Below are 15,436 nucleotides of genomic sequence, written 5' to 3' on the forward strand. Positions count from 1 at the left end.
ATTTCAGTCTTTAAAAAATAATTTTAGAGAAGCATGTACCCTGTAAGAGTGGAATTTCATTGTAATTTCTGTAATTTTTGTAAATTGAAAAGACAGCAGAACTAATTATTTATCATTATTACTTTTTCAGTTTGCTTCTCAGCCTGTATCAAGAAGATATAAGCATTTTGACTGGATTCAGGGTCGCCTTAGTGAAAAGTTTCCTCTAATCCCTATACCACCACTACCAGAGAAACAAATATCAGGTTGGTTTTCAGTACACTTGTGGATTTCCAATAACATGATGCATCCTGTTTGTTAACTGATTTATATTAGATACTCATTTAATCCAATCAGTCCATTGACATATTCATTGTTAATCTTGGTACCTCTTATGATTTTGATAATCTTAAGAGAGACCTTATGTATTAACATGAAAGGGGTAAGTGAAGTCAGTTCTTTACCCATGAATTTCAAAAGTATCTTCTAATCTGAATAAAATTATCTGGGGGTAAAAAGTAAAAGTGGGAGCAGACACCATGGGGCACTTGCTGCAGTACTCATATCCATTGCTTAGGCCTTATAGCCAGTAGCAGGTTATTCTATCCTCGGATAGAAGGTCAGTACATAATCCAGTTACCTCTCCAGGGTGTTACAATAGGGACTTATTTTAACTACAGTGAAATCTCGAAATTCGATGGTTTTGATTTCGACGATTCAAATTTCGATGCATTTACAAATGGTTCACCCATCGCACTTTTCAATGCCAAAATCGCATTTTTCGATGCTTTCGGGGCCCGACTTTAACCAGAACAAGCAAATATAATATTTTTGATGCAAACCAAAATGGTAGAAGTGAAGGAAAATTATAATAAAAAGTATGAGCCTAACCTAATGTGTGACGTGTGAAGAAGAGAATGAAAATCGTCATCATTTATTCATATGTGAAGCATATGAAGATATGACGAGAAATTAAAAGAGAAGAATCAATAATAGAAATACTAAAACAAAATGAATTGCAGGTGGTAGCAAATACAGTGGGCAGAATACTGAAACGAAGAGAAGTAAGTATGAGTATAAGGAGCAACATAGAAATATACAATAGAGACTGAGAAAAAAAAAGGCCATCTTGTTTAAAAACAAGAACTCCTGGATGGGAGTAGGTGCCAACAACAACAACAACAACAAGCCATGTGCAAGGTGATGTTCTATTGTTGGCGGCCATCTTGCGACTGTCCTGCCAGCCCTTTACAGCCAAACGCCGCAGTTTCAGCCTGTACCTTCCATGTGTGGATGTGCATTTCGCTGCAATTTTGTTGTAGGTATTTTTGTTGTATTTTCGTTGCAACTTACCTGTTTCAAGATGGCAAGCAAGAGTGGCTCTTTGGGTAGCAGTGGTAATGGACAACAGCAGCCTGGCACCTCTAAATCTTCGCAGCCGAAGGAGGAAAGGGAATACTGGAAGGGGCAGAAATACATGAAGTATAAACTTGCTGACATGGATAAAATCCGTATTCTGCACTACAGTATGGCAATACAATGCATACAGTTACTTAACCACAGTTATAGTTCATAAAGTTTACAGGGGGTGTGGGCAAAAAGTCATGATTTTACGTAGTGAGGTTCGGAGGCCCTGGACCCAAACTAATTTTTCCCATAAGAAGTTCAATTTAAATTTAGATTATTTGAATTTCATTGCGATTTTTCAGTATGCATGTCCATCGAAATTCGAGATATCACTGTACCATCTCTTGTAAGGTAGATGGACACCCAAGTCAAGTAGCATCAGCTGCCAACACCAGGATTCAAATCCTGCTGCTGCCAGAAGTGCTAACAGTTTGGTCACTTTTGTGGTTGTAGAAAGCATAAAATTTAAATGCGTCCATGGATTGACTGGGTTAAGGTTTTATCAAGGAGAAAATATTTACATTTTGTTTTGGTGTCATCAGGACTCTTAATGAGCAATGTTGCAGTAAGAAAATTTAGTACAGTACTAGTGATTCTATCCTTCTATCATTCCTTTCTCCTTTGTCGTACTTTCTTCCATTCCTTCCTCTTCCTTCTGTCCCTGAGTGACCCTACACTGGGTGACAAGCCAAATGGTTTCCTGTACACCAGGAAACCATTTATTATACTGGTTGGTTATAACCAAATTGTGGCACGCGGTGGTTTAGTAGGAAATTAAGGTGCTCCGATTGGATTGAGCCGGTGCATGTTTATATCCAAGGGGCGGTTGGGTTTTACTGCTCGTGTAATGCCACCCTGGGATGAGTGAGGCTGGTCACTCTCATCTTAAATGTCAGGACCAGCTTGCGTAGCTCTGTGCTCCTACGTTTCTCAAGGGGCAACACTGGATTAGATGATGAATAAATGAATGAACTAGTGATCATCGTATAGTCATATTTAACTTAATTTCACAGAGAGCAGTGTTAAACCTAGGTATGAGTAAGTGCCTGATTACAAGAGAGTTCTGTCTATCTATCTATTGTCAGATGCCTTAATCCCGTAGAGGTGGCCACAAACAAATCGCCTCCATGTTGCCCTGTCCCCTGCAGTTTCACTGCCCTGCTCCCAGCTCACACCACCCTCTCTCATATACTTCTCCACTCCATCCCTCCGCCTCATCCTTGGCTTCCCCCTCCCTCTCCCCCCTTCCACCTCACTCACATACACTCTCCTAATCAGCCTCTTACTCTCCATCCTCCCCACATGGCCAAACCACCTTAAAGTGTTTCTCCTAACACTTCCTATCACATCCACACCACAATGCTCCTTGACATCCTCATTCGTCAGTCTATCTCTCCATGTGACTCCACATGCTCCTCTCAAATAACTCATCACTCGTGACTTCTGTCCCTCCAGCAAGATCCAAGCTTCACATCCATAAGTTAGAGTTGGTATCACAATACTGTCATGTAGTAACTTTTTCACTTCCATGCTCACTTCCCTGTTTCTTATCACTGCTTTCAAGGAACCAGCAACCTTTCTTCCTTGTTGTACCCTTTCAAGCACTTCACCCTCCAAACTTCCATCCTTACTCTTCACACTACCCAAATACTTAAATGCACTTGCATTTTCCATTTCCTCCCCATCCAAACTTACTGTACATTCACTGACTTCGCTTCTCACAAAGCCCATAACTTTTCTCTTCCCAACATTCACCATTAGATTCCATTTTTTACATACTCTCCCAAACTCATCCATCAAGCCTTGCAGCTCCCCATTGTCTTCACTTAACAGCACAGTACCATCTGCAAACAACAGTACAGGGAGTTTCCAAACACTACCCTCTCTCATTAGGGCCACTCCAACATCCACTGCCCTACCTTGTATCTCTTTTATAACCCCATCCATGTACAGATTAAACAACCATGGAGACATGACACATCCTTGTTTCAATCTAACCTTCAAGCAGAAAAGTTCACTGAGTTCACTATCCACACGCACTGCAGCCTTCGCACCCTCACACATACTCTTCACAGCCTTCAACAACTTCCCATTTACTCCATATATTCTTAGTACATTCCACAATCCTTGTCTATCCACCCTGTCATATGCTTTCTCCAAATCCATGAAGACTACTTACAACTTCTTTCCCTTCTCTAGAAACTTTTCCACTAAAGATCTAAGAATGAATATCTGATCTACACCACCTCTTCCCTTCCTAAAACCCTCCCTGTACTTCTCCAACTAATTCCTCTGTTATTTTCCTAACTCTGTCAATAAGTATCCTACTGTATACTTTTCATATTACTGTACACTAAGAAGACAAATGTCCGTATGATTACCACACACTTCTTTTTTCCTCTTTTCCTTTGTACAAGGGAATAATTATACCTGATTTCCAATCCTCCTGGACTCTACCTTCCATCCAGGCCAATCTACACATCTTCCACATCCATTCTTCTATAATCTCTCCCCATGCTTCAGCATTTCACCACACACTCTGTCAATTCCTTGGGATTTCTCCATTTTAACTTTCTTCACTGCTTCCACAACTTCCATCCTACTGATTTCTTCCTTTCTTCTCATATCCTTCCTTCTCCTAGCCATTCCCCAGCCACTTATACTCGCATTACTTTCATTCTCTGTGTTCGAGTTCCTTAAAGTGTTCTCCTTATGTGCTCACTTTTTCTCCCATCTCCACTAGTAATCTACCATTTTTATCATTCACTCCCTGACAAACTTGATTGCCCCCTTGTCTAACTCTCTTTACCTCTTTCCAGAACATTTTCTTACATTCCCTCCATTTTACACTCAAATTCCTTCCAAATTCCTCATCCACTCTCTTCTTACTCTTACTAATCTTTTCACCTCTCTCTTCCTCTCTACATGGAACTCTCTCTTCCGTCTTTCAATTTCTTCCACGCTGGGGGGGGGGAATTATACCCCACTACACCCGCCTTTTTTTTTTTTTTTTTTTTTTTTTTTTTTTTTTAATGGGCTTAATATATCCCTGGCGTTGATAAAAGTAATCACCAAAGCCAGAAAGTTGGTTGAATCAAGTTGCGTTGGTGTCACTTGACCCCTGAAATCTTCAAGGTTACTGAGAGAGCAGAGCGGCTATGACCCTGTGAACTGATTTTGGATTTTTTTTTTTTTTTCTGGCTAAATGGGCTTAATACATCAATATAAGATCCCTGGTACTAATAAAAGTAATCATCAAAGCCAGAAAGTTGGTTGAATCAAGTCAGGTTGGTGCCACTTGACCTCTGATATCATCTAGGTTACTGAGGGAACAGAGTGGCTTTGAGCCTGTGAAGACCGTCACTTGCCTCCCGCATTCCTAAATCAGTGTATTAGTGTAGCAGAAAAATGTCTGAAGTTAGCAAGATACGTTATTACCCTCCATTTTACTTAGGTTGCTTGCAGTGACTTCTCAGTGTTGCAGGACGTAGATGTACATTGCTGGCAGTTAAGGGGGAAAGTGAATCTACATCCCTCACACAGCATAGGTTAACCCCTAGGGTACGCAATTCTCCAGCCTCGACTACCCCACAGGATGCAAAGACTGGCCAATTTTTCAACTTTCTCAAAGGCTTAAAGTTTTATGCCTGATTTATAGAGCTTCAATTTACACACCCGAAAACGCAAACCCCACCTTCCTAGACCCAATAGTTACCGAGCTATGGCCTGTCAAAGTTGATAATAGTTACCTGTCATGGCCCCGGCTAGAAAGAAAATACGCTGCTCGCACCTGTTTTCTTCACAAAAATACATACAAAAATCACAAATCAATTTTTTTTTTTGGTGTGTACAGATGTTATAAACCATTGTAATGTGCTTAGAGAAAAATAGAATGGTGACAAACCCCCCAATAAATATGATAAATAGTAAAAATTATCCTCCCCTCCTCTCCTTTCCCCACACCTCCAACCCCTCCCTCCCCTTCCCTTCCCTTCCCCTCCTCTCCTCTCCCCTTGCCTAACCTCCCCGCCCCCCTCCCCTCCCCGCCAAACTGTCAAATCTAGCTAGGGGAAATGGTCATGAACCACCCCAATAAAAATATGATAAATAGTAAAAATTATCCTTCCCTCCTCTCCCCTCCCCATACCTCCAGTCCCCTCCCTCCCCTTCCCTTCCCTCCCCTCCTTTCTCCTCCCCTTGCCTAACCTCTCCTCCCCCCTTTCCCTTCCCCACTCTCCTCCCCTCCCCTCCAAGCTGTGAAATCTAGCTAAGGAAAATAAAATTTCTTTTTTGAGTGGATTTCGAATAAAGACAGCTAAAATAATTGTGGTGTGCATATCTGTATGCAAAGAGACGAATAAAGTACAGGTAATGATTCAAAAACACGTACCATAAAGCGTATAAAATACGCAAAATATTCGAGGCCGGGAGGTCAAGATACTGCGTGCTAGGGGGTGGGGGTGGAGGTGGATGGTGGTGGTGGGAGGTGGTAAGGCCAGGAGAGGGTGTATGGGGATGGAGGGATGGGAGGAGACCACCACAAGACACAAAGGAAGGACCCCAGTGGAGTACAGGGACATGGAGGGAGGGTAGGGGGGAAATACCCTCCCTCCCAGATGACTTGGGGGGTTGACATGGGGGGGGGGATCCACATGGGAGGGGAGGGGATGCATGAGGAGGGTGTGGGAGGGGTGGTGGTGGTGGTAAGAATGGTAGGAGGTAGAGTAGTAACAAGGTAGTGGGGTTAAGGGATGTGGTGAGAGGGAGGTGGGGGGTACACCCTCCATCGCCTGGGTACGGGCCTGGGTTCCCCCTCCGGTGTGTCCAACACTTAGTTCGGGATGGTTAGAAGCCATCTACATCACAGCTGGGGTGGAGCCAGCTGCTGCCAGTTTTTTATGGTTGTTGCATGATCGGCGTTGCTCATCCTTTTAAGAAATTGCGCAACAAGCTTGATCGACGAGCTTAGTACTTTAGGGGTTAAAGGCAGTTGCAGGTACTAGTGATTGGAGTCCTTTTCATGTCGTATCATTAATAAAGGCTTTAGCATGCTTGCAGGCATCGGCCTTGGTCACCTAATGAAGGCTTTCCACACTGCTTGGTGTCTAGCTGGCTCCCCACAGTCAGATCCCGCTATTCATGGGGGTTATGTACCAGAACACGCCATGAATATTGAATTCCGCGAATAGCCCAAACTTACCACAGATGTCACGGATTTGAATGTTTTAGTTATTCCTATTACAATACCTACAAAATCGTAAATGCATTTAGTGGCACATTAATACATCCTTACCAGACATGACATGATTATATATGAGCAGTTCTGGGTACAGTACTGTATAGTGTACTGTACTGTACAGGGCAGTCACCCGTGATGACGATGAGAATTTGCTGTGCAGTACATGATGGATGATGAATAATCATTGTTCTCTACCGCATGGCAGGATGAGCTTTATAAATACATGTGCCTCATTTGTCTGGACATGCAGTATTCGGACCTGTTCATTATCTGGATACTGGACCATGGCTCTTTTTAACTATTATTCATATTTACTTGCTATTATGAAGTAAAAGTCCGGAGAACTTCAGCCCGCCAGCTGACATTTTCGAACATTCGGTATCATGGCTGCTGGGCTCGAGCTGCGAGCGGAAAATAGGCCATAGTCCACAACCAGAACTAAAATGTCCATCCACCCCTGTACTGAATGGTCAAAGTTGTGTGCTGGTCCAGTCACTCCCAACGAACCTCCAGCACCCGAGTAATACAACTGTAACCCACAAGTAGTGTCAAAACGTCCGTATGCTTCCCCACCAAATGTGCAAAGTCGCGCAGCCATCGAGGTAAGTCTTTCCGAACTGCCACCATGCATTGAACACAGACCACAAGCCACAAGTACATGTTCGGTGACAGCGGGCATCCGCCTCTCTGCTGAATGTCCAAAGTTGCCCGGTCACCGGGAGTTTTGTTCCCGAGTAGCCATCATGGGTCTAAAAGACCACAAGCCGCAAGTAAATGTACGGTAAAAACGCCCGTCTGTTTCATGACAGAAGGGTGAAGATCCTGCCCACAGCCTTGCTTCCCCCCCCTCCTCCCGTCCCTCCTCCATACCCTCCCGGCTCCCCCCTCATTCCCTCAGTCCCTCCCCTCCTTCGTGCTGGTGCATCCATCCATCATCTAATCCTACATTGCCCCATGAGGAGCGTAGGAGCCCGGGGCTAGGCAGTTGGTCCTGACATTTAAGATGAGGGTGACCAACCTCACTCATCCCTGAGTGGCATCATGTGAGCAGTAAACCCCAACCACCCCTTGGATATAAACCTTCACTGGCTCAATCCAATTGGAGCACAATAATTACCTACTAAACCACCAGGCGCCAAAATTTGGTTATATGGTTACCATCCAGCGTAGTAAATAGTTTCCTGGTGTACAGGAAACCATTTGACTTGTCACTCAGTGTAGAGTCACCCATAGGCAGAAGAAAGAGGAAAGAATGGTGAATTTAAATTTTTTTTTGCAATTTATTTGAATATTATTGGTCGTATCGAAATTCTGAAGAGACCACGAGAAAGCTCATGAAATTCTGCATCTAGACCTGTGCTTAACTCTTGGATGGTGCTGGCAGAATTTTGCACTATAGTCATTCTATTTTATGAAGGCAGTTTGGGTGGGGCGCTCTGGGACCTCAGTCTGTTAGCTCTGTTGTCACATCGTCGCCACACACGTGCTCTCTCTCTCTCTCTCTCTCTCTCTCTCTCTCTCTCTCTCTCACTCATATTTATATTAACTACTACTAATTTTATTTTCTTTATTTTCTCTCTTGTTTTCGACTTTTTTTCAACACCACCCCTGAGGTAAAAGTCTATAGGTGCATTTTTTTTTATAGCTCCCATGGCGGGAGACTGACTGAGTATGACCCACTCACGCAGGGCTGTCCCTCGTGTCACCACCTGACATCGTCGCAAAAGCAGCGCTGACAAGTCATATGAGATTTATACTATACTATAGCTTTTTTATTGAATTACATCTATACAGAGTGTTTAAAATTCATTTATAAGTAGTTACTAGCTTAAAATAGGAGAGTGAGAGAGAGAGAGAGAGAGAGAGAGAGGTGAACACAAATAATTACGCGTGTGTTGGGGGCGATGTGACAACAGAGCTAACAGTGTGAGATCCCAAATCGCCCCACCCAAACTGCCTGCATAAAATAGAACGAATGTAGGATGGTGGGAAGTTATATCAAGTTAAGGTTTACTCCAAAATACTATTCATTTTAATCATTTTTATGGTGATAAAAGATTGATTACGGATGATTTTCTTTTCCCTCTTGTTGTATCAATGTTCATCCCAATTCACCCATGTCTGTTTATCAAGTGTAATGGGACTTTCTAAAACCTACTCAAATCAACTGAAATTTACTATCACAGGCCTAACCTTACATATTCATGCACTGGCTTCACCTAACCTAAGTTGTCTAACCTTAAAAAAATATATATATATATATATATATATATATATATATATATATACAGTAATCACTCCAATATCCGACGTAATAGAGCCATAGGTAGGTCCGGTTATTGGTTTTGTCCGGATATTGGGCCCCAGCTTATGGACTTGTACTTATGGACCCTTACTCAGAGAAACACCTATACAACTCCCTCTGGACATGCATAGCACCTATTTAAGACCCAAATCACACCAATAAGATAGATACATAAATGACTGAAATAAATGCAAAAGAAGCATAAAATGAGGGTTTAGAAGTATGTTCATACATTAATAAACATTCTGGTACTTATGGACCCTAACCTAGCCTAACTCAGAAAAACACATTCCTTCTGCACATGCATAGCTACTAACACCCTATTCACACCAATAAAGGACATTAAAGAGTGAAATGAGGTAAGTATAGTAGGGAAAAAAGTACAGTATGAAACATTCTGGCTACTTACAGCAAGTCCCTGGCCACCTCGATGAATAACCGCCTCCTCTCGGACTCTGACAGTAAGAACGATTTCCTGAAGCACTTGCAGTACACTCTTCCTGAAGTCTTGCACTGAACTTAGTCAATAACACACAGAAGTCCGTTCTCTTCACAGTGTTCACTTTTGTCCAAATAATGCTCCGTTGTAACTTAGTGTTGCACTTTAACTTTTCCCAATTTTTTTTAATTTTCCAAAGCCAAAACAAACAAGTCTATTTACGTTAAATTTTTTTTCTATTGAGTCTTTTCTCTCAACTTTAAATCCTTAACACAACACACCGTTTTTTTCACTGCACAACACTCAAAATTCCCGTGTGGTCTAGTGGAGAAGTTCTTGCTGTTTATTCACTGTCAGAGTCCGAGAGTATCACTGGCAGGCGACCTAGGGGTGCATCGCTGGGTCATGGTGATGGCGTCCCCGCCACCTGAGAAAAGGAAGAGAGTGGTGTTGACTCTGGAAAAGAAGAGGGAGATATTGGAGAAAGTGGATGCGGGTTGGTCTTCTTCCCGCATTCTTCGCGAGTACAACCTGGCCCGGTCTACTTTGTTCGATATCAAGAGGTCCTGAGACGAACTCATGCAGTACACGGCTGACTTCTCGTCGAGAAGCAAACGCAACGTGGAAAGGAAGGTTATGTTTACCCCCAAGTTTGCAGAAATCGACCGATCCACGTTGATTTGGTATCGACAGCAACGTGCTGCTGGTGTGATGGTACGTGGAACGGAGCTGAAGCTGCTGCTGAGAAGTTCGCCAGGCTTCACGACGTCCTAGACTTCAAGGCATCCTAGGGTTGGCTCTTCGCGTTCAAGTTGCGACATGGCCTTACCAACCGTAAAGCACATGGCGAAGCATTGGACGCTAACGAGGATGGAGGTGACGAGTTTCGGCACAAGGTGAAAGGCTTGATCGACAGGGAGGGCCTAACTCTCGGTCAAGTCTACAACGCTGACGAAACTGGCCTATTCTATCGCTCGCTGCCAACGAACACTCTAGTCGAGGAGACGGAGAAGCGTGTACCTGGCCGCAAGCTTTCCAAGGAACGGATATCTGCTTTGTGTTGTGCCAGTGCTAACGGCATGCACCGGCTTAAGCCCGTTGTTGTTGGCCGTGCAAAGCAGCCTCGGTGCCTTTGTGGGGTGATGGATGTCCTTCCTGTCGTCTGGTACCATTCTTTGAAGGCATGGTTCACAGCTGTGATCTTCAAAGACTGGTTTCACCGTCACTTCGTCAAGGAGGTCATCCATTACCAGATGAAGACACTGGGAATCCCGCGCGACCAGGTAAAGGCTCTCCTTCTACTCGACAATGCACCTGCCCACCCGTGCGACAAGGACTTGGTTGCTGAAAATGGCCGTATTAGGTGCATGTTTCTGCCACCTAATACGACTGCTCTCATTCAACCAATGGACCAAGGAGTGATCGTGGCAACAAAGCGCCTATACCATCGGAAGTTCCTGGACGAGGTGATGGTTGTTCTCGAGGACGAGGACGAGCACAGGGAGGGACGGGACACACGAGGCAAGCGGACTTTGGAAAACCTTCGCCGCTACAACATCAAATCTGCGCTGTACAACTGGGCTAGTGCATGGAAGGAAGTCCCTATGAAAACTCTTGAAAATGGTTGGTCTCGTCTGCTTCTCGGAACGGATGTGGAGTACTATTTTCTAGGGTTTGACGTGGATGACTTCCATGCACGGCTACGTACGCACGGTGACGATGTAGATGTGGACGATGTTCGTGAGTGGTTGGATGACGACGAGGGCGATCCTGGGTATCAGACATTGTCTGATATCGAGATCGCGTCTTCGGTTGCTGGTGTCAGTACCGAACTTGAAGATTCCGACGAGGAAGGCGACGATGATGCAGACTCCTCTCAGCAGGACACTACTCCAGCCATCCCCAAGCTGAGCGCACTCCGGGAACATCTAGAGTTCGTCCTAGAGTACCTGGAACACCCGGACTGCGACAGGGAGATGGGGCCCTTGGGACTCGTGGAGGAAGTGCGTGCTTTCAGGCAGCGCATCACCAATCGTCAGAATCGTCGGTCATTGCGTCAATCAACCATTGACAGTTTTTTCAGGCCCGTGACCCCCGCTGTGCCCAGCCCTGGCTCCACTCCGTTGCCTCCCAAAGACAGGCCCTCATGCTCCGAGCCACAGCCCAGCACATCAGCCATGGTGGAGTCACCGCTCGACGTGAGTTTGCGGCTTTCTTCAGAGTCCTCTGCAGTGGGTACGCCATCACCACGACCCAGCGATGCACCCCTAGGTCGCCTGCCAGTGATACTCTCGGACTCTGACAGTGAATAAACAGCAAGAACTTCTCCACTAGACCACACGGGAATTTTGAGTGTTGTGCAGTGAAAAAAATGGTGTGTTGTGTTAAGGATTTAAAGTTGTGAGAGAAAAGACTCAATAGAAAAAAAATTTAACGTAAATAGACTTGTTTGTTTTGGCTTTGGAAAATTTTAAAAAATTGGGAAAAGTTAAAGTGCAACACTAAGTTACAACGGAGCATTATTTGGACAAAAGTGAACACTGTGAAGAGAACTGACTTCTGTGTGTTATTGACTAAGTTCAGTGCAAGACTTCAGGAAGAGTGTACTGCAAGTGCTTCAGGAAATCGTTCTTACTGTCAGAGTCCGAGAGGAGGCGGTTATTCATCGAGGTGGCCAGGGACTTGCTGTAAGTAGCCAGAATGTTTCATACTGTACTTTTTTCCCTACTATACTTACCTCATTTCACTCTTTAATGTCCTTTGTTGGTGTGAATAGGGTGTTAGTAGCTATGCATGTGCAGAAGGAATGTGTTTTTCTGAGTTAGGCTAGGTTAGGGTCCATAAGTACCAGAATGTTTATTAATTTGTGAACATACTTCTGAACCCTCATTTTATGTTTCTTTTGCATTTATTTCAGTCATTTATGTACCTTATTGGTGTGATTTGGGTCTTAAATAGGTGCTATGCATGTCCAGAGGGAGTTGTATAGGTGTTTCTCTGAGTTAGGGTCCATAAGTACAAGTCCATAAGCTGGGGCCCAATATCCGGACAAAACCAATAACCGGACCTACCTATGGTTCTATTACGTTGGATATTGGAGTGATTACTGTACTGGACTCGCAAAGTCGACCGTCATGAAGATTCTTGCTGCGGCAGGCGGCCTGCTGCCTGATGTCGTACCAGAACACAAGCATGGCGGTCGAAAGAAGAGTACGAGTTCTAGAGGTACAGATACGCTTCTGAAGAGGGAAGTAATCAAGAATTCTTGACTGACAGCAGCAGAATTGAAGCAGCTATTACGAGTTGTCTCAGTTTGAACTGTCCTACACCGCTTACAGATCGAGCTGGGTTTTGCCAAGCCGCACTGCAGCCAAGAAACCGCTTCTCACTGACTGCATGCAGGACCAGCGCATTCAGATTGCCAAGAAGTATGCACACTGGACATTGGATGAGTGGAGAAAATTTATGATTGCCGACAAAAGCACTTTTCAAGTGTTCCAGGTGCATTCTGCCAAGGTTCATCACCCTACCTCCCATAGTCGATATGACCCTGCTTACACAGTGGCGACTGTTAAGCGGCCACAATCAGTAATGGTATGAGGGTGTTTCTGAGGTGATATGGGAAGGGGAGGCCTCTACTTTCTTCCTAAGAACTTGATGATGAGTGGTGGGCAGTACATTCAAGTTCTGAAAGATAATTTGTTAAACTTTTTTGCTACTCAGGGGTGCGACTTTTTAATCCACAATTCAGCTCCATGTCACAAGTCAGGAAAGATGACAAAATGGCTTCAGGATAATCGGACTGAGGTCCTAGACAGGCCTGGCAACAATCGGGATCTAAATCCGATAGAAAACTGCTGGGCAAAGATGGAGAAAATCATGGCAGAGAAGGAGACACCCAATCTGGACAACCTCAAGACTGAACTGACAAATGTTTGGTGCAAAGAAATGTCCTCAGATTTCTTTAGATATCTAAGTGATTCCCTGTCAAAACGCATGCAACTGGTCCTGAAAAACAAGGGAAACATGATTTCATATTAATGAATGGTATTTCATGAACAAACATTGTGATATACTATGATTCCTGTGTTTTTTAATACCTTGTGGGGGGAGGTCTGAAGTCAATTTGCAGTAGCTGTATATACTGTATACATTCATACACACATACATACATCATCTAATCCATTGTTGCCCCATGAGGAGCGTAGGAGCCCGGGGCTAGGTAAGTTGGTCCTGACATTTAAAGATGAGAATGACCAGCCTCACTCATCCCTGAGTGGCATTATGTGAGCAATAAACCCCAACCACCGTTTGGGTGTAAACCTGCACTGGCTTAGTCCGATTGGAGTACCTTAATTACCCGCTACAGTTGGTACCCGAGTTCAGCGTAATGCGAGTCTAACGATTTGCAAGTTTAGCAGAGACTGCCAAAATATCACCCTCTCATCATTAGCGGACACCTCTGTCGTGTTTAGCGGTATTTTGTTGGCTACAACCCTTGGAACATGGTGCTCATTTGTTCCGCGGCCAGATTTATGACATCACTGAGCGGGAACAGGTACAGTTTTGAAATATTCCCAATCTTGACATTTTCCAATAAATCACATAACAGAATCTGGTATGTAGTTTAAAAAAAATCATTTTGTTTAGCTTACTTATGGTAAAAATTATAAATACCAAATACTGATTGTGAAAAAAAAAAAGGGGGAGGGGGCACTTGGCAAACCTGTATCAGCTTCAAGGATGCTTGGTGGCCTTCACCTCCCTCCACCTTGAAACGCACATGTGGCGGTCAAGGGCAAACAACAAACAGCAGCTGTGTTCCATATTGAAGTGTGGGACAGTGTCGGGAACAGCAACTAATTGTGCTATGTCTAGTAGTGGTCGGAAACCTACCTCAGGCAAGGGAAGTAGGGATGGAAAAAAAAAACTCTGAGTATGAAGGAGAAAGGTGAAATTTTGGATAAACTTCATTTGGGGTTAGGCCCAAGTGCAGTTGGAAAATTGTTTAAGATCAGTGAATCTGCGGTCAGAAGCATAAGGTTGAAGCGTGATGCAATAAGATCGTACCTCAGAGATGCACATCACAGCTCAGTGATCACAGTGCCACATATTGTACACCCAAGCAGCAAGCTGAGGGTCACAATAGAACATTATCTAAGGAGGTTTATTGACCACAAAAGTGAACATGGAGTGTGTTTCTTCAGGCCAGGCAAGGCAGAAGGTGAAAGAAATTTTCGAAGCTGTTGCACGCAAGTTAAATAGTAAAAACTCACCGCTGTTGAGTGCAAGTGTTGGTTGGTTTGCCTGCATCAAAAAACAGCATTCGTTCAAAAGTGCTCATGCACTTGGAGAAGCTGCAGAGGCAGACACAACAGCAGCAGATGAATTTACTGGTGTGCTGAAGCAAATCGTTGATGACAGTGGGTACGATCTTCGGCAAATGCTTAATGCAGATGAAACTTGCTTTTATTGGAAACAAAAACCCAAATGAACCATAATAAGGCAAGAAAAAAAGCCCAAGGGACATGAGCCTAATAAACAACAATTCAGTGTGCTCTTTACTGTTAATGCAGCTGGGGATTGCAAAATGAAACCCCTCGTCATCTACAACGCAGCGTGTCCTGTCCCCTAAAGCAACTCCAGCATGAAAAAACTAAACGTACTTTGGGCGGCTAACAGAAAGGGATGGATGACCTTAGCAGCATGCGTGGTCTGGTTTGACAACACTTTCATCCCTGAAGGAGAGGCCTACTGCAAGTGCAACAACTTAGCATTCAAGTTGCTGTCGCTGCTTGAACACGCCCCAGGTCATCCACACTTTCTCAAGGGACGCTATCCAAATTGTGAAGTTATATTTCTCCCTCCAAACACAACATCAGATCATGAACCTCTAGATCAAGAGATAATCATTAACGTCGAGCTGGAATTTTACTGTAGGGCCTCGGACCGACTTGAGGCAGCACTGGACTGCGACGAGGTAAGTTATGGTAGTTATTTTCATTTTTAAAAAATCCTTGTACACCTATTCTTATTCAACTTCGTTTCGACAGTTTTCTTCATCATC

At 44.0% G+C, this 15,436-nt stretch overlaps 1 protein-coding gene across 1 annotated transcript in view; it reads left to right on the forward strand.

Annotated features, from left to right (window-relative positions):
- SH3PX1 (sorting nexin 33-like protein SH3PX1) overlaps positions 1–15,436 on the forward strand; it is a 323,543-nt gene that overhangs the window by 177,945 nt on the left and 130,162 nt on the right. The window contains exon 7 of the mRNA XM_080282787.1: positions 131–245. Within this exon, the coding sequence (XP_080138913.1) occupies positions 131–245 (115 nt within the window). The remainder of the gene's footprint in view (positions 1–130; positions 246–15,436) is intronic.

Source organism: Coenobita brevimanus, chromosome 94 (genome assembly GCF_032717465.1).
Source record: "Coenobita brevimanus isolate Jiangsu-jjx chromosome 94, ASM3271746v2, whole genome shotgun sequence".
Classification (NCBI taxonomy): domain Eukaryota; kingdom Metazoa; phylum Arthropoda; class Malacostraca; order Decapoda; family Coenobitidae; genus Coenobita; species Coenobita brevimanus.